Raw genomic sequence first — 26,068 nt, forward strand, 5'->3', positions numbered from 1 at the left:
CTGTAGCTTGCTTAACAGCTCGCCAGCCGTTCTCACGCCCAGTATGGATTACACGTGATTGCACAAAGGTAAGAAAGGGTACCGTATCCCCAGATAACATGTATGGATAGCGTACACATTCAAAATATATGTCTATACATCAGGAGGCAGGCTCAGACGGTGTTAGGCCCAGTATGGATTGCACGTGATTGCACAAAGGTTAGAAAGGGTACCGTTTCCCCGGATAACATGTATGGATAGCGTACACATTCAAAATATATGTCTCAGGAGGCAGGCTCAGACGGTGTTAGGCCCAGTATGGATTGCACGTGATTGCACAAAGGTTAGAAAGGGTACCGTATCCCCGGATAACATGTATGGATAGCGTACACATTCAAAATATATGTCTCAGGAGGCAGGCTCAGACGGTGTTAGGCCCAGTATGGATTGCACGTGATTGCACAAAGGTTAGAAAGGGTACCGTATCCCCAGATAACATGTATGGATAGCGTACACATTCAAAATATATGTCTCAGGAGGCAGGCTCAGACGGTGTTAAGCCCAGTATGGATTGCACGTGATTGCACAAAGGTTAGAAAGGGTACCGTATCCCCGGATAACATGTATGGATAGCGTACACATTCAAAATATATGTCTCAGGAGGCAGGCTCAGATGGTGTTAGGCCCAGTATGGATTGCACGTGATTGCACAAAGGTTAGAAAGGGTACCGTATCCCCGGATAACATGTATGGATAGCGTACACATTCAAAATATATGTCTCAGGAGGCAGGCTCAGACGGTGTTAGGCCCAGTATGGATTGCACGTCATTGCACAAAGGTTAGAAAGGGTACCGTTTCCCCGGATAACATGTATGGATAGCGTACACATTCAAAATATATGTCTCAGGAGGCAGGCTCAGACGGTGTTAGTCCCAGTATGGATTGCACGTGATTGCACAAAGGTTAGAAAGGGTACCGTATCCCCGGATAACATGTATGGATAGCGTACACATTCAAAATATATGTCTCAGGAGGCAGGCTCAGACGGTGTTAGGCCCAGTATGGATTGCACGTGATTGCACAAAGGTTAGAAAGGGTACCGTATCCCCGGATAACATGTATGGATAGCGTACACATTCAAAATATATGTCTCAGGAGGCAGGCTCAGACGGTGTTAGGCCCAGTATGGATTGCACGTGATTGCACAAAGGTTAGAAAGGGTACAGTATCCCCGGATAACATGTATGGATAGCGTACACATTCAAAATATATGTCTATACATCAGGAGGCAGGCTCAGACGGTGTCAGGCACAGTATGGATTTGACGGCCCAGACTACACAGCGGAGGAGCAGGGAGAGGTAAAGATTGCAAATGCTGGGGCCCTGCCCAAGCAAGGGGGGCCCACTCGTGGGCGTCGGTACTGGCACTGGGCCCCTCATAGTACGGCGGTGTGTCTGATGGCGGGTGTGCACCACCACCATCAGAGACACTTGATTGCACTATGAAGGACCCTGTACCAGTGCCCGCGCCCAAGAGTCGGCCTACCCACCTGTCCAGGGCAACGGCACTCGCACGGTGTCGTGCGCTAGGTGGTGACCCCGGCCATGGGGGGGGGAGGCAGCACAGTTAGGGAGTTTAAGAAAGTGGCATATGTTGATGTTGGACATTCAGCTGATGCAAAAGGTGAAATAGGTCAAGTCCCAGGAAGAGGTGGACCAAAGCAAGCCATTTTTCTGTCACCCTATGTGTCATCAGGGGAAGGTGGGACAAAATCCTTGGAAACCCATGCGTGGTTCATTTTAATGAAGGTTAGATCATCCACATTTTGGGTTGACAGACGGGTCCTTTTTTCTGTCAGGATTGATCCAGCTGCACTGAAGACTCTTTCCGATAGCACACTTGCAGCTGGGCAAGCGAGCTCCTGTAAGGCATATTGTGCCAATTCAGGCCAGGTGTCCAGTTTAGCGGCCCAATAGTCAAAGGGGAATGACCTGTGTGGGAGAACATCGATATGGGAGGAAAAGTAGTTTGTAACCATAGTTGACAACTGCTGTCTCCTGTCACTTTCCATCGATGCAGTATTACCAGTTGTGTGAACGGTACTTGAAAAATCAGTCCACAACATTGTCATGAAACCCCTGTCTCCAACGCCACTTCTGTTGTGTGTGCACCATGAACATCTCTGCCAAGCTGCCCCCGGCCCGTACGGCTCGTGTGAGAACCATCACTGCTGCTGTGTGCTGGGAATGCCTCAAGCAACCGATTTACCAGAGTTGCTTGTTTATTAGCCAATATTAGGTCAAGGTTCTCCTGTGGCATGATGTTTTGTAATTTGCCTTTATAGCGTGGATCCAGGATGCTTGCCAACCAGTAGTCGTCATTGTTCATCATTTTGGCAATGCGTGGGTCCCTTTTTAGGATCTGCAAGGCATAATCTGACATGTGGGCCAATGTTCCCGGTGTCAATAATGCACTGCGAGTGCTGGTTGGAGGAGCACTTTCTGGCAAATCCACATCCCTCCAGTCACGCACAAACCCTGTACCAGACCTTGCCACGCCAACATTTTCACTTGCCCCACGAGATGCATCCTCCTCCCCTAAGTAATCATCCCCATCATCCTCGTCCTCCTCCTCTTCTTCCTCCACCTCGTCCAGGAGAGGTCCCTGAGCAGACAATGGCTGAATGTCATCAAGGATTCCCTCCTCCTCTTCCTCCTCATCAACATTGTCTGCAGACGCCTGCTCCTTAAGGTGCGTCAAAGTTTGCATGAGCAGACGCATAAGTGGGATGCTCATGCTTAGGATGGCGTCGTCTGCGCTTACCAGCCGTGTGCATTCCTCAAAACACTGAAGGACTTTACAGAGGTCTTTCAGCTTCGACCACTGCACACCTGTCAACTCCATGTCTGCTCTCAAAGTGCCTGGCCGTGTATCCTCCCACAAATGCATTATGGCCTGCCTCTGCTCGCACAGCCGCTCCACCATGTGCAGGGTGGAGTTCTACCTTGTTGCAATGTCGATAATGAGGCGGTGGTTGGGAAGGTGGAGCAATCGCTGCAGCTTCTGCATACGAACGGAGTGTACAGGCGACCGGCGGATGTGCGCGCACAGTCTTCGCACCTTCTGGAGCAGGGCTGTTAACTCCGGATAATTTTTGAGGAAGCACTGCACCACCAGGTTCAAGGTGTGAGCCAAGCAAGGTATATGGCTGAGTTTTGAAAGGGCTACGGCTGCCACAAAATTACGGCCGTTATCACTAACTACCTTGCCTGCCTCAAGATGTACACTGCCCAGCCATGACTCAGTTTGTCGCTTCAAGTACTCGGCCAGCACCTCGGCGGTGTGTCTGTTGCCCAAACACATCATCTGCAACACAGCCTGCTGACGCTTTCCACTAGCTGCTCGATAGGGGGACACATCGTGTGCAACAGTGGCAGCTGCAGATGGAGTGCTCGTACGACTGCGCTCTGTGGACGAGCTTTCGCTTCTGGAGGAGGAGGAGGAGGGTCGAACGCCTACAGCCAACTGTTTCCTATACCGTGGGCTAGGCAGCACTGTCCTACCACCGCTGTCCCCTGTGGACCCTGCATCCACCACATTAACCCAGTGCGCAGTGATGGACACGTAACGGCCCTGGCCATGCCGACTGGACCATGCATCAGTTGTGAGGTGCACCTTTCCGCTCACTGACTGCTTGAGTGCATGGACAATGCGGTCTTTCACATGATGGTGGAGGGCTGGGATGGCTTTGCGAGAGAAGAAGTGGCGACTGGGTAGGTCATAGCATGGTACTGCATAGGCCATGAGTTCGCAGAAAGCTGTGCTTTCCACCAACCGAAAGGGCATCATCTCAAACGAGATTAGTTTGGCAATGTGGGCGTTCAAACCCAGTGTACGCGGATGAGAGACTGAGTACTTTCTTGACCTACTCATAGTGTCTGGGAGGGTGAGCTGGACTTGAGAGCTGCATATGGTGGAAGTAGCGGTGGACAGGGCGGACTGAGAGAGGGTTGATGATGGTGATGGAGTTGGTGTTCTTTCTGATGGCCTAGAATCAGTCTTTCGTTGATATAACAGTGGGATTCCCTGACTGCTGTGGCCTTGCAACGACACCTCAACATTTGCTGCTGTGCTAACCGGTGGGCTTACAGTGGGGGAAACAATGTAGCGTTGCTGACTACCTTCGTTGTGATCAGTTGCACATGTGGCACTTGAGGTTTGGTGTTGTGTCCACGCTTGCAAGTGCATGCTGGTTAAATGTCTAAGCATGCAACTGGTATTCAAATTTTTCAGATTTTTCCCTCGGCTAAAGGTCTTTGCGCACTTCTTACAGATAACTGATCATGAGGATTTTGTTCAAAAAAGTGCCACACTGCACTCTTCCTACTTTGGCAGACATTTTGCGGCCTAGCACGCTGTGATCTTTTGACCCTCTGGACAAGCTGTCCAGCAACTCTTTTGATGTTTGGAACCTGTCTTTGGAGTGCTCCGGGCCTGCCAGATAACAGCTGTTGCGATGTCGATGTCTGCTGTGGATGCTCCTCATCTGAGCTATTGGAAGCAGCACCCTCTTCCCCTAATGGATGCCAATCTGGGTCAACAACTGGGTCATCCATCACCTCCTCTTCTAAGTCATGTGCACCTTCCTCTGTGTCACCATGTATGGTGGTATAGTGTGCGGGAAGGGGCACCTGAGTCTCATCAGGGTCAGAATCTGGCTCTGTACACTGCGAGGACAATGTAGTGCTCTGAGTGAATGTACCAGCAGAATCATCCATCAGCGGCTGTGCATCAGTGCACTCCATGTCAGATTCATCTTGGCCTGGGTAATTCACCATTTCACTTGATAATCCAGGCATGGTATGTGAAAACAGCTCCATGGAGTAATCAGTAGTATGGCCTGCGTCATCCTTCAATCTTGGTTGGGGTGAAGGACACAAGGAAAGGTGTGGTTCATGAACATGAGCCTCCAATGACGACTCAGTGCTTTTACTTTTTACAACTGAAGAAGAGGAGGCGATAGAGCTGGAGGCTGAGTCAGCAATGTAAGACAAAACTTTTTCCTGATGCTCTGGCTTTAAAAGCGGTTTGCCAACTCCTAGAAAACTAAGCGTTCGAGGCCTTATGTAGCCAGACGATGACGCAGGCTCAACACCTCCTGCATTCGGTCCTATTTTGCTCTTGCCACTACCATCAGATCCACCACCAACACCATCATTACCAGCTGCCAACCCCCGCCCAATTCCACGGCCTCTTCCACCAGCCTTCCTCATTTTAGGTAGAAATGTAGACAAAATCCAACAAACTATATAGTAATGTAAAACAAGGTAAAAGGTGTCTATAGGACAGGGGAGATTTTGAATTTCTGCAGACACTTGTGGACACTGGACACTTTTGGATTGTGAGGCCCAATGAATATCTGAGCGCTATGTGACAGGCTCGATGGCACAGCTGTGACCAAAGTGACTAGAGGATAAGGGAGATTTTGAATTTCTGCAGACACTTGTGGACACTGGACACTTTTGGATTGTGTGAGGCCCAATGAATATCTGAGCGCTATGTGACAGGCTCGATGGCACAGCTGTGACCAAAGTGACTAGAGGATAAGGGAGATTTTGAATTTCTGCAGACACTTGTGGACACTGGACACTTTTGGATTGTGTGAGGCCCAATGAATATCTGAGCGCTATGTGACAGGCTCGATGGCACAGCTGTGACCAAAGTGACTAGAGGATAAGGGAGATTTTGAATTTCTGCAGACACTTGTGGACACTGGACACTTTTGGATTGTGTGAGGCCCAATGAATATCTGAGCGCTATGTGACAGGCTCGATGGCACAGCTGTGACCAAAGTGACTAGAGGATAAGGGAGATTTTGAATTTCTGCAGACACTTGTGGACACTGGACACTTTTGGATTGTGTGAGGCCCAATGAATATCTGAGCGCTATGTGACAGGCTCGATGGCACAGCTGTGACCAAAGTGACTAGAGGATAAGGGAGATTTTGAATCTCTGCACACACTTTTGGACACTGGACACTTTTGGATTGTGTGAGGCCCAATGAATATCTGAGCGCTATGTGACAGGCTCGATGGCACAGCTGTGACCAAAGTGACTAGAGGATAAGGGAGATTTTGAATCTCTGTACACACTTTTGGACACTGGACACTTTTGGATTGTGTGAGGCCCAATGAATATCTGAGCGCTATGTCACAGGCTCGATGGCACAGCTGTGACCAAAGTGACTAGAGGATAAGGGAGATTTTGAATCTCTGTACACACTTTTGGACACTGGACACTTTTGGATTGTGTGAGGCCCAATGAATATCTGAGCGCTATGTCACAGGCTCGATGGCACAGCTGTGACCAAAGTGACTAGAGGATAAGGGAGATTTTGAATCTCTGCACACACTTTTGGACACTGGACACTTTTGGATTGTGTGAGGCCCAATGAATATCTGAGCGCTATGTCACAGGCTCGATGGCACAGCTGTGACCAAAGTGACTAGAGGATAAGGGAGATTTGGAATCTCTGCACACACTTTTGGACACTGGACACTTTTGGATTGTGTGAGGCCCAATGAATATCTGAGCGCTATGTGACAGGCTCGATGGCACAGCTGTGACCAAAGTGACTAGAGGATAAGGGAGATTTTGAATTTCTGCAGACACTTGTGGACACTGGACACTTTTGGATTGTGTGAGGCCCAATGAATATCTGAGTGCTATGTGACAGGCTCGATGGCACAGCTGTGACCAAAGTGACTAGAGGATAAGGGATATTTGAATTTCTGCAGACACTTGTGGACACTGGACACTTTTGGATTGTGTGAGGCCCAATGAATATCTGAGCGCTATGTGACAGGCTCGATGGCACAGCTGTGACCAAAGTGACTAGAGGATAAGGGAGATTTTGAATTTCTGCAGACACTTGTGGACACTGGACACTTTTGGATTGTGTGAGGCCCAATGAATATCTGAGCGCTATGTGACAGGCTCGATGGCACAGCTGTGACCAAAGTGACTAGAGGATAAGGGAGATTTTGAATCTCTGCACACACTTTTGGACACTGGACACTTTTGGATTGTGTGAGGCCCAATGAATATCTGAGCGCTATGTGACAGGCTCGATGGCACAGCTGTGACCAAAGTGACTAGAGGATAAGGGAGATTTTGAATCTCTGTACACACTTTTGGACACTGGACACTTTTGGATTGTGTGAGGCCCAATGAATATCTGAGCGCTATGTCAAAGGCTCGATGGCACAGCTGTGACCAAAGTGACTAGAGGATAAGGGAGATTTTGAATCTCTGCACACACTTTTGGACACTGGACACTTTTGGATTGTGTGAGGCCCAATGAATATCTGAGCGCTATGTCACAGGCTCGATGGCACAGCTGTGACCAAAGTGACTAGAGGATAAGGGAGATTTTGAATCTCTGCACACACTTTTGGACACTGGACACTTTTGGATTGTGTGAGGCCCAATGAATATCTGAGCGCTATGTGACAGGCTCGATGGCACAGCTGTGACCAAAGTGACTAGAGGATAAGGGAGATTTTGAATCTCTGCACACACTTTTGGACACTGGACACTTTTGGATTGTGTGAGGCCCAATGAATATCTGAGCGCTATGTGACAGGCTCGATGGCACAGCTGTGACCAAAGTGACTAGAGGATAAGGGAGATTTTGAATCTCTGCACACACTTTTGGACACTGGACACTTTTGGATTGTGTGAGGCCCAATGAATATCTGAGCGCTATGTGACAGGCTCGATGGCACAGCTGTGACCAAAGTGACTAGAGGATAAGGGAGATTTTGAATCTCTGCACACACTTTTGGACACTGGACACTTTTGGATTGTGTGAGTCCCACTGATATCTGAGCGCTATGTCACAGGCTCGATGGCACAGCTGTGACAAAAGTGACTAGAGGATAAGGGAGATTGGATTGCTTTTAAAAAAGCAGTTTGCAGAGCAGTGGGTAAACAGCAATGCCAGCCTGTCAGGAAGCCTTAAAAGGCAGCCCAACAACCAACACCACTGATACACCACAATATAGCCTCCCCTTGCACTGCACACACAGTGACTGGTGTGTTGTGCAGGCCAAATTGCTAGCAGCAGAAGCAGTTTTTTTTTCTTCTCAGCAGGACAAAAAAAAAAATTGGGATTGCTTTTAAAAAAGCAGTTTGCGGAGCAGTGGGTAAACAGCAATGCAGGAATGTCAGGAAGCCTTAGAAGGCAGCCCAACAACCAACACCACTGATACACCACTATATAGCCTCCCCTTGCACTGCACACACAGTGACTGGTGTGTTGTGCAGGCCAAATCGCTAGCAGCAGAAGCAGTTTTTTTGTCTTCTTCCCTGCCTAACGCTCTCCCTACAGAATCAGCAGCAACCTCTCCCTATACTGAGATCGGCAGAAGTAAGATGGCGGTCGGCGTGCACGCCCTTTTATACCCCCTGTGACGCCCACCAAAGCAAGCCAATCACTTGCATGCCCTTCTGAAAGATGGTGGTGACCCCTGCCTATGTCATCACGTTGCCCACAGTGTCCGTGGATCCTGATTGGCTGAAAAAGAGCGCAAAACAAACTTTTGAAACGCGACTTTGGCGCGTAAGTCGCCGACCTCGTGGCCGACCTCATCCTAGGGTCGGGTTTCGTTTCATGAAACCCGACTTTGCCAAAAGTCGGCGACTTTTGAAATTTTTCGACCCGTTTCGCTCAACTCTAGTATTTATAATAAAGCATTTTTAGTTTATTAATATATTACAACAATTTTAAACTCTCAGCCTTCTCCAATCTTATTGTCCTGTCAGGAAATGGGTGGTTTACTCCATTTCCATGGTGTTAATTTCACCGAGGCATGGTAAGGGTTAATGCAGCAGTCACCAAGGGTATTTATGGGCGTCATTCCAGGATCATAGGCACCCTGATGAAGAAGGCAGCTTGGGCCTTTAAAACGCATTGGTTAGCTTTTTGATCCCTTTGCTGCCCTGTACGGGCTGTGACGTCACACGCTCAGGTACTTTTGGGCGGCTGTTTTTAAGCAGGTATCCAGGGACACTTTCGGCCGGAGTGTTCCCCTGCTTTTCCCTTGCACTTTCAATCTCCTCCCCTCCCCCCACTCTGTGCTAGCCAGCGTCCGTCTCTCTACAGTTTCTTCCTGTGCCGGGCTTCATTATAGCCCCACTGCATTGAAACTTATCTGGCTATAAACTATTTTTAGAAGCGCTCATTCCCTCCAGCTTTTACAAGCTGCCACTTGCCTTGTCAAGAAGCAAGGCTCATTTAACCCATTGAAGTAAGACACTTGCCGTGTGTCTTCTCACCTCTCTTACAGAGCAGCAGTCACAACAACTAATCTGCATCATATCTATTGGTCTGCCTCTAATTGGTGAGCGTTACGTTACATTTACTGCATTTGCCATAACTTTATACATGTACTTATTCTATTCATGTTTACTTTAGAGTGAGTTGTTTTTCTGTTTGGTACTTATTATGGTTGTATTTCAGAGGGGTCACGAGTTCTCTTTCCGGGCTCCCTCTGGTGGTTACTGGAGGTAATGGAGCTGATCTGATTAACAGAGGCCTGCCACCTGATAATGAGGAGGATGACTGGAGATCTGGAGTTTCTGACTGGATTTAAGACAGCCGACTGTCTCTATCCCTGCTGGTGATTTTTTTCCTGCCTCCTGAGGTCTTAGTTTCCAGCTCAGTCCCTGCATGCTCAGCTAAGTGTTCTTTTGCTATTGTTCTCATTTGATCTGGTTTTGTCTATTTCAGTTTTGTGTGTTCAGCCAGCTTCGGCTGGGGCTGTGCTGAATTTCCATCCTTATGTTACTGCTTGTGCCAGTTTGTTTTTGTCCCTTATTAGATTGGCCTCTTTTTGCTCTGCTTTCAGAATATACCAGAGTGCTGATATAGTGGGCGAAGTCTAGTGACTTCAGTATTTTTCTATCAGACGTGTTGGGTACTTTTTGAACCAGGGTTTTTTGCGTGATTGCAGACAGTCTTTCCTTTCCTGTCCTGTCTAGTCAGTGTAGGCCCCATCGTTTGCTCAGTCTATTTTCCTACCTGCGTTTGTGTTTTCATCTTGTCTCACCATCAATATATGTTTGGGGCTATCTATTCCTTTAGGGTCTGCTCTGGGGCAGTTTAGATTTCCCCTTTCTTGCTTTAGGCTTGTTTAATTCTCCGGCTGTGTCGAGGCGTCTAGGATCATTGTAGGTACACTCCACGGCTACTGCTAGTTGTGTGGATAGGATCAGGGGTCTGCAATCCGCTTAGTTACCAACCTCTCTGGTTTTCTGTGGCTTATCTTGGCCTTGCTTTCCTCCTCGGTAACCCAATCATAACAGGTGACGCCGGCCCTGTCCCTGAATAACTCCTAACAACTCGTCTTTTGCATTTAGTGATAATTTTTGTGGTTTTTACCAATGGGCCAGGCTCACATGGTAACAATGCAAAGCAGTCTAAAGACACGCCCCAGAGGATCATGTGAGCATCACCCCTTGGTCAAGACCCTAAAAATTGGCACTACAAGTATACCGGTTCTTATCTCTGGAACCGTATGGAAGATTTAAAAAAAAAACAAAAAAAAAAAAAACAAGAAACAAAATACTCAGGAGAGCAGTGAGAATAAATACAAAGCAAATATCTAGCCACTTTTAATGTGGTGACAAGCGCACTGTAAGAAGTTGTCTATGCTGAAAAATGATATTAATAGCTGACATTATAGTGGCAAGAATATGAATAGTCACAGCTTTTTAATTAATTGACTATGTTGTTTAATTCTTACAAACCAAGCTTTTTTCATCTTTTACTACCACAAATGACACATTATATATGTCCATTTTGTGAATGTCTCGATTCTCCCGACACATTTAATATCTTCTGTAAACCCTCTGTGAAGCCGCCTTTGATCTAATTGATCTGTATATTTTTCTGCTGCTAACAAATTGTTTCCTTTGCACCTGCAGAGATTAATGGAATTGCTACTTTCCTGTTTATCATATTACATACAGTTTTCTTAATGTGCCTCCAATTAAGTTTTGGTTTTAATTATCCCAAAGTCCAGACTGTGTCACATTTTAATGAGCGCTCTCATCTTTTAAGAGATGCCATCAACGACATTACATCCAAGAGGTCTTCTAAATCTTTGGCTTTAATTGGAAATGTTGCACACGAGGATGCAACAGAAAAAAAGGAAAAAGTCAATGATATCTAGTATAAAGGATTTTAGAAAAGAGGACTAATAAGATATTCCATTACCCGGAGATATCTCTGGTGTAAAGGCTGAATCACATAGCTACAAAAATTACAATCCAAGTCTTGTCAAGTGCCAAATGCAATGTTATTAGCAGAGACTGTATACAGAGGGTGAGCAATTGAAGAGCAGATAGCCTTGTCTTTACCGCTTCGTACTGTGTCTTTCACATTATTGTTTGTACAGATAGAAAAGTCAGTTAATATCAAAGTCAGGAAACTCAGAAAACCTATCTTTATATGGTAATTCTCAGCCTTGTTCTTCAGGAGCACACCGCTTGCTTGCTTCCTAGATCCTGGTTGCTGGGGGCGGTGCACTCCTGAAGATTGACAGTTTTGCCAGTGGCATGGCTGAGCCGATATCCAGAACCTTGCTCTCTCACATACTGCAATCAGATGCAGCTTTCCTCTGCAGCATCTGAGGAACGCAGGAACACTGAAGCATCGGAGGAATGCAGGGTCACTGAAGAATCGGAGGAAGCAGGAGCACTGAAGCATTTGAGGTGTGCAGGGGCACTGAAGCATTGGAGGAGTGCAGGGGCACTGAAGAATCGGAGGAAAACTGGGGCACTGAAATGTTGAAGGATTGCAGGAGCACTGAAGCATTGGAGGAAAAAAGGGGCACTGAAACATTGGAGGAGCACAGGGGCACTGAAGCATAGGAGGACCTCAGGAGCACTCAAGCATTGGATGAAGCAGGGACACTGAAGCATCTTTAGGAACGAATGGGTACTAAAACATCGGAGGAAGCAGGGGCACTGAAACATCAGAGGAGCAAGGGGCACTGAAGCATAGGAGGAGCACGGTGGCACTGAAGCATTGGAGTTGCACAGGGGCACTGAAGCATTGGAGTTGCACAGGGGCACTGAAGCATAGGAGGAGCACGGAGGCACTGAAGCATTGGAGTTGCACAGGGGCACTGAAGCATTGGAGTTGCACAGGGGCACTGAAGCATAGGAGGAGCACGGAGGCACTGAAGCATCGGAGGAACGCAATGGCACTGAAACATTGGTGGAACGCAAGGGCACTGAAACATTGGTGGAACGCAGGGGCACAGAAGCATTAGAGATGCACAGGGGAACTGAAACATTGGTGGAACGCAGGGGCACTGAAGCATTGGAGGAGCACAGTGACACTGAAGCACAGGAGGAGCACAGGGAACTGAAACATTGGTGGAACACAGGGTCACTGAAGCATAGGAGGAAGCAGGGGCACTGAAGCATTGGAGGAGCACAGGGGCACTGAAACATTTGTGGAACGCAGGGGAACTGAAGCATAGGAGGAAGCAGGGGCACTGAAGCATCAAAGGAGAACAGGGGCACTGAAGCATCGGAGGAGCGCAAGGGCACTGAAACATTGGTGGAACGCAGGGTCACTGAAGCATAGGAGGAACGCAGGAGCACTGAAATATCAGAGCAATGCAGGGTCACTGAAGCATCGGAGGAACACAGGGGTATGGAAGCTAGCCAAAGTCAGTGATCCAGCCTGCTTCATTGCAGCGTTTGCAAGCTGTATAGCAAAAAGCCTATAAGCGTGAAATCTTTGCCTTTAAAATCAGCTCCCTGTGACACTGCAGCAGTGGCCGGTAACCTAGGCAATCAGCAGTAAACTATAGAACTAAAGATCTCTTTGCTCTTGAGAACGGAGAAGATTTTTTAATAAGAGGAAAATTGTTTTTTACAAGCACTTTTACATGCAATTTTACCCACTATAGATGATAAAAACCCCTTTAAGTCACCATCTTTAAGCTTACAAATGAAATTACATGTCTCTCTGCAGAACAATGACTATGTAGTAATGGGCTCTAAATGTACAGTAATTGCCTGTACTGATATATTAAATGAGCCAAAATAACATAATGGAATCCTCAAATGGAAATATAATGGATATTGCAGGTGTTTAGCACAACCACAAAATGTTCACTAGAAAAGCTTTTAGTTAGCTAATTGCCAAGTGCTAAAGCAGCACAACACGTGCATAAATACCTTGTAAAATCTGTGCTCACATCATAACATACATTATCAGGTGTAAGTGGCCTCCACACATGGAAAGTGAATTGTCACCAAATCGGCACCTTTTTTTTTTTGCTAAATGAGTCCTACATTTAGTGCAGAAACCTGTTTTAATGGTTGGAGCACTTCTCACACAAGCTACAAGTTATTTGCACATTAAATACATGCAGTCACCACTAGAGAGGGCTTGAAGGGTTATTCCCCCCAAAAAATCCCATGTCTATACAGGAGATGATTTGCTGATCACTGGGGGTCCAAATGCTCTATTAAGGGCTGCAGGGTTATAAAACCCTGATCTCAGAATCTGGATCAGTGGCATCAAACAGCAACTTATCCAACAGATAGGGATAACTTGTTTTTTTTTTGGGGGGGGATTAACCGTTTCTGTATTCTACTTCTAGATTCATAGTTTTTAAGGTGGAAGTTAGACTTAAGTCCACCGAGATCAACATATAAGATAACACGTTGATCCAGAGAAAAGCAAAAGCTTCATGGGGCAGACACTAATAGCTCCATATTAAGGGATAATTTCCTTCCCGACTCCTCATTTGGTAGTCAGGCTAGTTCTCTGGACCAATGTCCCATCATATAATCGCCCATAACCTGTAATATTATATTTTTCAAGAAAGACATTCTTGAATTTTAGTAGTGAATCAACCATTACAACAGTTGGCAGAGAGTTCCACAATCTCACTGCTCTTACAGTAAATAATCCATAAGTCTCACTGCTCTTACAGTAAAGAATCCATAGTCTCTTCGCTCTTACAGTAAAGAATCTTCAACTGCGATTATGATTAAACCTTCTTTCCTCTAGATGTAGAAGTTGCGACTTGAGCTGAAAGTATGCAGCAAGCTACTAAGCTCCCTTTGAAGGTGCCAGCACTAGAACATCTTGGAGAATGCCAGTAGATATGACATCACTGGCTCCTATCACCTCCTGATATGGAAGTAAGAGGAATGCCAATTCAAATCTTCTACTAGGATTAAAAAAAGTTAATAAATCTCACTTGCCTTCTCGCCCTGGGTGCTGAAAAGGCATTTGCACCAGTGAATTGGAATTCATGAGATTCACCCCAGAAAGTTTATGCAGCCCAGTTCCTTAATCGCTTCCATTTATTCCCCCTAAACTTTCCACTATACTCGGATTAAAGTCAATTCTAACTCTTTTAGACCAAATCACAAAAAAGAATGGCATATATCAGACTTTCTCCTCTATCCTGCCATTTTTATCCAAAAAATTCAGGCAAACTCTGGAAAACCACAGTTTGAAAATTGTGAACTTTCCTCAAACAACAGCATCATTCACTGATGATTTAATCTCAACCCGGCTCCAGCAATCCCTTCTGTCCTACCGATTTTTTTTTACATATTTGAGAAAGTTTCTAACTTCAAAATAAACTTGGACAAGTAAAAAATATTTAATGTCTGCACTTCTTATTCACGGATTAAGATGTTAAAGGGAATATGTCAGCGAGCTTCTGCTATGTAATTTCAGCGGGTGTAAAGTATTGGAGAAGCTGCCGACATCCCCTTTTTATGGTTATATAATGCATTGCTATGTTTTAAATGCTGTTTTGTCTGGTTTGTGTTCTGCAACACTCCAGGACGGGAGTGGGCACAAAGAGAGACGGTTTCCTGTTGTCAGGCAGATAGGGAAAGTATTGAAAAGTGAACAGACCTAGTTGCCTGCAGATCTGCATGTAAATGGGTGTTTGTGATCCAAAAAGGTTGGCTATATAGGATAGATTATTCTGAAGATAAGAAGCAAGCAGATAATAACTGAAATGACGTGCTGTGCGAGTTACTAAGGCCCGGGGTCACACATGCGAGAAGCTTGCACAAGTCTCGGATCTCAATACCCGACACTGCCGCCGGCACTCGGGACCGAAGCGCTTAGCTGCATAGAAATACATGCAGCCGTACACTCCGGTCCCGAGTGCCGGCGGCAGCACCGGGTATTGAGACGCAAGACTTGTGCAAGTTTCTCGCATGTGTGACCCCGGTCTTAGACTCACAATATGATGGCTTAGGCTCAATGGACTGTGTTAGCAGGAGAACTAGTAGGTGTCAGCGCTGGAGAGATAATGACATTGTCAGCTTATTGTGAGTCTTAGTAACTCACACAACACACCACGCCATTTCAGCTATATCTGATGAAGGTCCACATTGGACCGAAACGGTATATATGCTGTTTCCCGGACTGCTTGAGTTGTATTAATAAATATCCCATCAAAAGTCAGACATGCTTTTAAAGGGAAACTGTCAGCAGGATTGGGCACACAGTGTCAGGTCGGCACCATTATACTGATTAAAATGATATCTTGGTTGATGAAATCCATCTTATGGTTGTTCTTTAACTTTTATTTTCAGTTTTGTGTTAATGAGATTCTTGTGCCTTAAGGCGAGGTTGGTGTATGTGGTGCTCTGATTAGATACTCATAATGCAGACTGCTGACAGGTCACTGCTCCCTCACTGACCTGCCCCCTAGTTTGCATAATGAATATCTGCAAAATCGCATGTTTTGTTTGCCAATAATACATTTTATTCAGGTTATTCAGCTAAGGAAAAAAAAATCAATTTGAAAATGGTGCCCATCGCGCCTGCGCAGTAGCTGCTATCAGTGTTTAGCTATGATCCCATAGCTGCTACTGCGCTTGTGCCGGCGGCGCCATCTTTCTGGAGAAGAAAAAAATAATTCCTTCTCCATGATGGCGCAGTATACAGTACTTTAAAACATGATTTCTCGCAGCCCGAGCATCACACTGGAATAACAGACGTCAACCTGCTTATGTTTTAAAGGTTACACAGTCATATGAATGGTTTGGGGACATAGAAGCTTCTAACAGGTCAGGACATAGAAGCTTCTAACAGGTCCTCTTTTACACATGGTTTCTTCTTTCCTTTAGTTTGCTGAACTCTATTCTACTTTTAGGATTTTTTTTTAAATACAACTTTTTTCTGATTCCCTACCTACAGGTGTTTCTTAATTCAAATTAATCCCTGTGTGGTGCTCTTTTATATTGCCATCAGTATAATGACCTTTTTCTCTTTTTATCACTGTTCAGTGAAAAATGCAATAAAAAACTAAAAAAAAAAATCAAATAAAAAATGAAAAATATTTTTTTCTTATAAATGCTTTAATATGTAAAAAATACAAGCAATAAACATACATTGGTAAGTAGCGAAACTATAAAATGAATGCCTTATTTATGGTGCATGGTAAATGTATTGGAAAAATAATGCCAGAATTTATGTATTTTAGTCCCCTTTTCTCAAAAAAAAAAAAAAGTGATCAAAAAGTTCTTTTTTATCTTAAAAAAGGCAATAAGAAAGCTACATCTAATCCTGTAAAAAAAAACAACAAAACAAAACGAGCTCTCACATAGCTCATTAGAGAAAAAATAAAAATTCATCAATGCTTTCTGACTGTGACAATGAAATAACTAACAAGTCACTCCATACTTGAAGAGGTATGGAAACCGCTGTAGGATAACATTAGTAACATATTATGAATTTGTACACTACTCAAAGGGAGGAGTCCGAAATATTGTATTGTGCACCAGTCCTCAAAAAATAAAATATAAATGGCAAAGGAGGTTGTCCAGGACTTTAACATGGATGACCTATCCTTACGATAGGCAATCAATGTCTGATCCGTGGGGGTGGGATACTGGGCACTCCATCCAATCATCTGTCCTTAGTGTCTGCACTGACGGAAATGCTCAGATATGAAGCTGCACAGCTCCGTTGACTGTATAGTGGCCGCGGCTGGGGACTGCACATCTGCCCCCTATTCAAATCAAATAGGTGGTGGATGTGCAGCACTCGGCTGCGGCCACTATTCCGTAGTTCCGTAACTGAGCAGTTCTGGCTGCAGCCGACATCGGGATCAGTGGGGTTACCTGGTGTTGCACCCCCACAGATCAGACATTCTGACCTATCCTAAATATACACCATCATTTTTAAAGTCCTGGACAACTCCTTTAAAGACTCCAGTACATTTATTAAAGGGGAAAAAATGGACGTGTTTTATATTACCATTCCTTTGAGCTACCAGAAGCCCAGAACATATTATAAAAGATATGACTTTCTGCTAAAATACCACTTTACCTAGGCTTCATGCAATCTTTGATCTAGATTAATTATAAAAAGGGGTTACATAATGCCAGAATACTGCTCGAAGTAATGCGCTGCCAAATGATCTTCATAGACTTCTCCGTAGGCTCTTATTGATTAAATACCTGCTCTAAAACTGGTCTATCTGATGGCAGTTTCACAAAATCCAGCCTGGAAGGAATTAACCACTCGACATTCATCACAGTTAAAACTATGAAAGACGCCTGGAACCTCACTGACGTTGTGCCCCCCAGCAACACAGAAACTTAATCTTATTAAAAATCTTCTGCTGGCATAAAAAGCATTGAATAATTGAAGTCTTCTTTACGCGATACGTCCCAGTAATGAAGGCATGTATTAAACCGCAACTGGGAAAGCGGTTTACTCCCTTTCAGCTTTAAAGTCTGTATCAAATATAAGAAATCTGCCCCGAGGAGGTGAATCTATAATGAGGTGGAGTCTGCGCACAGTAAATGTTCTCATACATCATGTCCGTTCACATGAAAGAAGCTCAGATCTTTGGTTATTCTATTGATTTTTCTCTTTGTTTTCAGATCTTGATCGGTTATGCTGTATAATTGAAAGCGGGGGGCACAATAGGTTAATGGTATACAGTCACGAACAAATCAAAATACCAAAGGTTTGTTATAAAGTTGCGAGAGTTTCCGAAATTGTTTTCTATTCATGGTTGGGAAAAAAGAGTAAAACTCAAAGTGGGAAAATATTCTTTGAATGGGAAAGGTGAGTAAAATTGTTTCTGATGAGTCTCAAAGAATAAAGACAAACAGCCAGACTTCAGTTATAAAGCAAGGTCAGTATTAATTTTACAGATATCCCCTTAAAGGAAAGCTATTATCAGAAAATGAATTACTATTCAAATCAGATTCTTGTATCACAAGTACTTAAACATGACAAGGATTTTTTTATATATATATGTTACGATCTTTATTAAAAAAATAAAAACAAAAATTAGTAATCTTTCAATTCAGACAATGGCCATTGGGGTTATTTTAGAATGTTACTTCCTCTCCTTTAAGGAACAGGTTTTCAGCAGGTTTCTTGTCATCAGAGGTGGGATTCCAATGACTGAGAAGATCTCAGACACTACACAGGATCCACCAATCACAATAGGTGATGTTGCAGCTCACCTCCTCCTCCTCATCCTGTACAATGACTGATAACACCTCTATATACAGTAGATAATACAGGATCCACCTTTTAATATAGGTGATGTCACAGCTCACCTCCTCCCCCTCCTGTACAATGACTGATAACATCTCTATATACAGTAGATAATACAGCATCCGCCAATCACAATATGTGATGTCACAACTCACCTACACCTTCAGTACAATGACTGATAACACCTCTCTATACAGTAGATAACACAGGATCCACCATCCACATTCACAATTGATGATATCACAGATCACCTCCTCCTCCTGTAAAATGACTGATAGCACTTTTATATACAGTAGATACAGTTGTGGCCAAAAGTATTGACACCCCTGTAATTCTGTCAGATAATACTCAGTTTCTTCCTGAAGATGATTGCAAACACAAATTCTTTGGTATTATTATCTTCATTTAATTTGTCTTAAATGAAAAAAACACAAAAGAGAATGAAGCAAAAAGCAAAACATTGATCATTTCACACAAAACTCCAAAAATGGGCCAGAAAAAAGTATTGGCACCCGCAGCCTAATACTTGGTTGCACAACCGTTAGCCAAAATAACTGCGACCAACCGCTTCCGGTAACCATCAATGAGTTTCTTACAATGCTCTGCTGGAATTTTAGACCATTCTTCTTTGGCAAACTGCTCCAGGTCCCTGATATTTGAAGGGTGCCTTCTCCAAACTGCCATTTTTAGATCTCTCCACAGGTGTTCTATGGGATTCAGGTCTGGACTCATTGCTAGCCACCTTAGAAGTCTCCAGTGCTTTCTCTCAAACCATTTTCTAGTGCTTTTTGAAGTGTGTTTTGGGTCATTGTCCTGCTGGAAGACCCACAACCTCTGAGGGAGACCCAGCTTTCTCACACTGGGCCCTACATTATGCTGCAAAATTTGTTGGTAGTCTTCAGACTTCATAATGCCATGCACACGGTCAAGCAGTCCAGTGCCAGAGGCAGCAAAGCAACCCCAAAACATCAGGGAACCTCTGCCATGTTTGACTGTAGGGACCGTGTTCTTTTCTTTGAATGCCTCTTTTTTTCTCCTGTAAACTCTATGTTGATGCCTTTGCCCAAAAAGTTCTACTTTTGTCTCATCTGACCAGAGAACATTCTTCCAAAACGTTTTAGGCTTTTTCAGGTAAGTTTTGGCAAACTCCAGCCTGGCTTTTTTATGTCTCGGGGTAAGAAGTGGGGTCTTCCTGGGTCTCCTACCATACAGTCCCTTTTCATTCAGACGCCGACTGATAGTACGGGTTGACACTTTAGTACCCTCGGACTGCAGGGCAGCTTGAACTTGTTTGGATGTTAGTCGAGGTTCTTTATCCAACATCTGCACAATCTTGCGTTGAAATCTCTTGTAAAATTTTTTTTCCGTCCACATCTAGGGAGGTTAGCCACAGTGCCATGGGCTTTAAACTTCTTCATGACACTGCACACGGTAGACACAGGAACATTCAGGTCTTTGGAGATGGACTTGTAGCCTTGAGATTGCTCATGCTTCCTCACAATTTGGTTTCTCAAGTCCTCAGACAGTTCTTTGGTCTTCTTTCTTTTCTCCATGCTCAGTGTGGTACACACAAGGACACAGGACAGAGGTTGAGTCAACTTTAATCCATGTCAACTGGCTGCAAGTGTGATTTAGTTATTGCCAACACCTGTTAGGTGCCACAGGTAAGTTACAGCTGCTGTTAATTACACAAATTAGAGAAGCATCACATGATTTTTCGAACAGTGTCAATACTTTTGTCCACCCTGTTTTTTATGTTTGGTGTGGAATTATATCCAATTTGGCTTTAGGACAATTCTTTTTGTGTTTTTTCATTTAAGACAAATTAAATGAAGATAAATATACCAAAGAATTTGTGTTTGCAATCATTTTCAGGAAGAAACTGAGTATTATCTGACAAAAGTGCAGGGGTGTCAATACTTTTGGCCACAACTGTAACACAGGATCCACCATTCACAATAGGTGATGTCACAGCTCCACTCCTCCTGTACAATGACTGATAACACATTTATAGACAGTTAAAAACACAGGATCTACCTATCACAATAGGTGATGTCACAGGTCACCTCCTCCTGTATAATGACTGACAACAACTTTATAGACAGTAGATAACACAGGCTCCACCAATCACAATAGGTGATGTCACAGCTCACCTTCTCCTCCTTCACTCACAATCACAGCTAGTGTTGATGCCTGACTATTATGACTAGTGTACATGTGCTGTTTCCAGAAACAAAAGGAAGATAGAGTCTAATAAAGCCCCCGTCATCAGTGTGAAAGTTGCAAGATAAATATATTTTTAGATTTAATACAGATTGTGATATGTAAACAAAAAAAAATTGCCTTTTTTAAATACATGTATCACACAATCATTTGATGACAGTTTCCTTGTAATCCCTTCATGACCTTGCTTTTTTCTGTTTATTCTTATCGCTTTTTCTTTCAAAAGCTAGAACTTTAACTTTTTTATTTTTTCCATCTACGCAGCCACGTGAGGGCTTTTTTTTGCGGCACGAGTTGTACTTTTGAATGACACCATTCATTTTATCATGTGATGCACTGGAAAGCGAGAAAAAAAATTACAAGTGCATTGAAATTGCAACAAAAAATTGCAAAAAATTGTTTTCTTTTCTATTTACCATGTTCATTGTATGGGAAAACTGACCTCACAATATGATTCCCCAGGTCAGTATGGGAACACAGATACCAAACATGTAAATATTTTTTTTTTATTTAAGTGCTAAAAAAAATGCGGAAATTTGTAAGAAAAAATTTTTTCACTTGTGTCACCATTTTCCAAGACCCATAACATTTTTATTTTCAGAATTAAACCCTTAATTCTGGTGTTTTGATTTTTTTTCTTGTTACGCTGTTTACCGAGCTGATTAATTTATTTTATATTTTGATAGACTGGACATTTATGAACGCGGCAATACCAAATATGTGTATTTTCTTTACTTTTAATTGTTTTATTTTTAATGGTGCTAAAGGGGGGTGATTTGAACTTTTGTGTTTTTTTAATTTATTCATGTTTTTGTAAACTTTTTTATCACTGTTTACTATATTTGTTAGTCGCCTTAGGGGACTTGAAGCTGCGATTGTCCATTCACTTGTGCTATAAGTAGAAGTGCTAATGCACGGCTACAGTGGGAGAATAAGTATTTCTCACGGTGCTAGCGGGGATCTTACCAAGGTCACGGCAGTTCAGCCCATCTGGGAACGCAGCCTCAGTGACCGAAGGTAACTTCGATGAGATCACCGCTGGTCCCTGAGTCTGCCCTGGCAGAAGCTCATTCACCAGTGGTTCTCAGCCTGGATGATTGCATCTTGGCACTGTCCAGGTTGGAAACTGTTCTTCATCCAAACATAGGAGAAAAAATATATATCCACCCTAAAAGTTTTTAATCATTATTTATTTAAGGAGACACACTAGAATGATATACCCAAAAGAAACTACTTAAAAATCAGACTTTTTCATAATACTCTTCAAATAGACAATTTTTATTAATTGTAGACACCAACAAGAGATTTTTTAAAAATTTGTTAAAATACAATAGAGGAAACAGATCAACACACACTGTAAGAATACAATAAATCATGACCCAGGCTATATGATATCTCCAAGAGGTTAGAGGACAATTAACATTACAATCTGTGAAAAAGTGCAGTGCTCATGTGCAATCTATTGCTAATATACTTCATCTACACTAATGGAGATATCATATAATATATCAAGTAACACAATATTAACATTATATATTAGAGACTCTGTAAAGTGCATAGTGCATTTTTCGTGTTTTAAAAGCATATTTAAGCCATAAAGATAAAGGGTTAAATAAACTACCGACCTGGATTCATGCTGTGTGAACGCTGTGGCCTCTCACTCCAACGAGTGTTTCACACATTTGTTTCCTCACTCCCTGAGGAGTGCACAACCTGCCTGATTTTCATATCGTTTGCACACTCATGACTGGCACATCGACCTTTTGAAGACACATCATTTTATCTTAATTAACCAGACGTCTACATTCAGTAAGCCAGGAGGAGTAGACTGTTATCTGTATGTTTATTTTTGCATTTATGTGTTTGTTCTTCATTTGGTCAAGAACCATACAGTGTTGTCATATGACACTTTAGGCCTCTTTCACACTTCCGTTTTTTACAATCAGTCACAATCCGCCAGGTTTTGAAAAAAAACGGATCCTCAATTTTTTTTGAGGATCCGTTTTTTTCCCATTGACTTGCATTAATGGCGGATTGTGACGGATTGCTGTCCGTTGCATCCGTTTTTTGTGAGGATCCGCCAAAAGTTGCTGTCCGTCACCATCCTCAAAGATTTCAAAACGGAGCATGCAACGTTTTTTTCTCTGGCGGATCCTCCAGACACTCATTTAACCCGAAATATTCATTCTCTCTCTCTCTCTCTCTCTCTCTCTCTCTATCTCCCCGGCCAGCGATTCCTTTAAATTTCTTCATTTTCAGGATCCGTCTGAAAACGGATCCTGTGCCATCCGTTCACATCAGTTGCGAACGGATCCGCTTGTCCGCCTTTTTGGCGGATTATAACTGATGCAAAAAACTGAAGTGTGAAAGAGGCCTTAACTGTTGACTTTTTGATCATTTTGAATGGCTAATGTTTGCCTCTTATATCAGCTTCTACAACTTATTGTCTATTATCTTTGCAAGACAGTGTTGCAGGGTCATTGAACAATGGACGTTTGCTTAATATGTTGAATGATCATTGTGTGGGTCCTGTGTCTTGTTAAACAGAGGAGTAAAAACTATGCAAATTGATTAAATAGTCAAACAATGTGAATATTAACCTCATCACATCTTTCTCTTGACCTCTACATGCTGGTTTGAAGGACAACAGTTCTGAGCTATTTAATTGGGATATGCCTCTAACAATATCCAGATAGCCAATAGAGCCAAATATCCAGAGAACCAGAGATTCTGTACAAAACCACAGCCAAGAACACTCTACAGGTTTGCCATGCTACAGGATGCCAAATTAGGGTACCATGGCCCCGGCTGAAAGAATACAGATCTGCTCCATTAACCATCACTAAACCTTGGATACGTTTTGGGTAGTCAGGATGTGGACCCACCGGTCACCTGAGCCCCATGGATACGTTTGGAAAAGTCAGGCTTGGGACCCACCGGTCACCTGGCTCCATGGAGATGTTTGGAGAATCAGGTTGTGACCTTCCGGTCACCTGGCCTTGTACTTCAATGGACTGTCAGCTTCCTGAGATTGTCATTACCTCTTCTCTGTGTGTGCCACAGGTGGGGGTAGCACTGAAATCACAGCTGCTCTTACCCCAGTGAGTCAACGGAATGGCGAGACTCTGCAATTTCGCACCATCTTTGGTATTTTGCTGGGACTGTTCTATATGCTATGGTTTGTTGGTGGTTAAGTAAATTATTACCTCACTATTTTACCCTCACCCTGTGTTGTCTGAGTAGTGTTCTGCCAACGGGAAAGGAGAGCAGGTGTTCGGTGGGATGAGCCCTGGTCCATGCGGTTTCGGCTTGCAGTCTAGAGCACCCACTGACCCCCTTGTCTCCTCAGACCTGTATGTCGGTTTTATGGGAGGCAGAAAAAAAGGATTTGACTGTAGGTCCACCCTACTACTAAGCTTATCTTAGTGTGCAGCGGTGAGTGCCCCATTTTCTTCTTACATTACTATGTGACTATTTCCTGGTTTGCACCGTTGAGATAGTTAATCAGCTGCTGAATCCGGTTAGCTTCATCTCTGCTGTCTTATCGCACACAGTGTGAATGGAAGCAGTGCCGGATCACTGTTTTTTTTACAATTAATAATAAAAAAATTTATTTACTAAAAAAAATGTAATAAATTTAATAAAATACTGTAAAAGATCCAGCATGTTTGCTCTACAGTAAAAAGCAAAGGGAGGAAGATCAATGCTAAGTTTTTAGGCTTTCCCTTTGAGTTTAGTAACTTCAGACATCTATTGTATTAATTATGCTGTACTAATTCTGAGTCCAGGTTTTCCTTTCTTAGATTACCGTACTGTAGAATAACAGTATAGGATTCTGGGAGAGTTCAGCTGTGAAGCCTGCAGACTGGTGAATACATCCATTGCTGTAAATCAGGATCAGTACAAGATAAATGATGAAATATATTTACAAAGTTGGTGAAGAATGATCTAATTAAGAAACTGTTTATGAGTTAGTGTTCTATAGACTGATAAAACTTGCTCTTACCTCCATTGTCTTTCAGATGCAGTGCAATCTTTGTGTCATCTAAAGAAAGAAAAATCACAGTTTTACCACCAGCTTTTGAAAGATAATTTAAAGCTGACAACCAATATGCCTGTACTTCCTGATGTTGTTTTAGAATAGCTACCAAAATTGAACACAAAAAGTCAATGGCCCGCAATTACTAAGTCTGGCATATCTCCCACCAGTATAAGGGCAGATGCATTCATCCATTTTTCTCTCTATCTGAGACTAATGGCCCAATCAGAGAAATCAGAATTTGACCAGAGTGGGATGAGTTATTAGTTTCTCCATGTTTTCCATGCAGTCAGTTCGTAAAAACTGGACCGCACTCTGATGTCATCCGAGTGTGATCCGATCTTTTCCACAAACCCATAGACTTGCATTTCCATTTTTTTTTTTCGATACTTCTACCAAAATTGGACATGATGTTGATTTTTTTCCTTGGACCATTCGGTCCCAGGGGAAAAAATAAGATGTGAACAGCCCCATAAAATATCATCGGTACGAGTCCTATCCATGAAAACCACAGATAACATTCGCTCAATATAAATGGTCTTGTGCACCTGTCCTAAGGGTAACTAATTGATATTATTTGTGTTAAACTTAATTAAAGGACCATAATAACTCCTCATACATTTGACACATGTGAAACTGTCCAAAGGTCATAAATCAAATATATGTCTGTTATGAGCAAAGTGTATATTTTCCCCATTTTCCCCAATTGTTTTTAACACTTTACATGAAAAAAATGATCCAAGTACAATACACGTAGATAAAAGGGTTTCCTGCTTTTCTGTCTCAATGTGGTACATGTCCAGAAGCACCAGCATTGACAACATTATACTGAGCAGTGTAGCTGTACATCCAGCACTGTGTGTGAGCTATAACACTTAGTAGAAATAATAGTAGCAACAACAACATCTGAATGTGTCTGTGTATCTATCTCACTTTGCTCTTCCATACTTCTCTTCCTCCCCTTGCCATGGACTTTAATAGGTAGCTGTAATCTGATCCCTCAGTGAGCTAACAGTCCGTCTTTTTTCTATTGGACTAAATTTAACCATTTTTCAGAGTGAATAATAAATTTAGGAGGTGATGGGGAGTAGGAGTGGTTTATAAGTGGAGAAAAGAGCATATTAATCTTATAAAGCATTTTGCTAAACTTCTTGCACGTGCTTGTACTATTGATTGGTGCAAAATTTGTTAAAAAAAAGCTGTGACCATTTAAGGTTAGGGCTACATGTGGCCATGCT

The 26,068-nt window shown here is 43.3% G+C and overlaps 1 protein-coding gene across 2 annotated transcripts in view; it reads right to left on the minus strand.

The window, feature by feature from the left end:
- PLXDC2 (plexin domain containing 2) overlaps positions 1-26,068 on the minus strand; it is a 674,841-nt gene that overhangs the window by 36,125 nt on the left and 612,648 nt on the right. For both annotated transcript variants that reach the window (XM_073581846.1, XM_073581847.1), the window contains exon 12: positions 24,798-24,836. In XM_073581846.1, coding sequence (XP_073437947.1) covers positions 24,798-24,836 — 39 coding nt within the window. The remainder of the gene's footprint in view (positions 1-24,797; positions 24,837-26,068) is intronic.

The sequence above is a fragment of the Dendrobates tinctorius genome, unplaced genomic scaffold (genome assembly GCF_039654945.1).
Source record: "Dendrobates tinctorius isolate UK_male_01 unplaced genomic scaffold, ASM3965494v1 ptg000070l, whole genome shotgun sequence".
In the NCBI taxonomy this organism is placed as follows: Eukaryota; Metazoa; Chordata; class Amphibia; order Anura; family Dendrobatidae; genus Dendrobates; species Dendrobates tinctorius.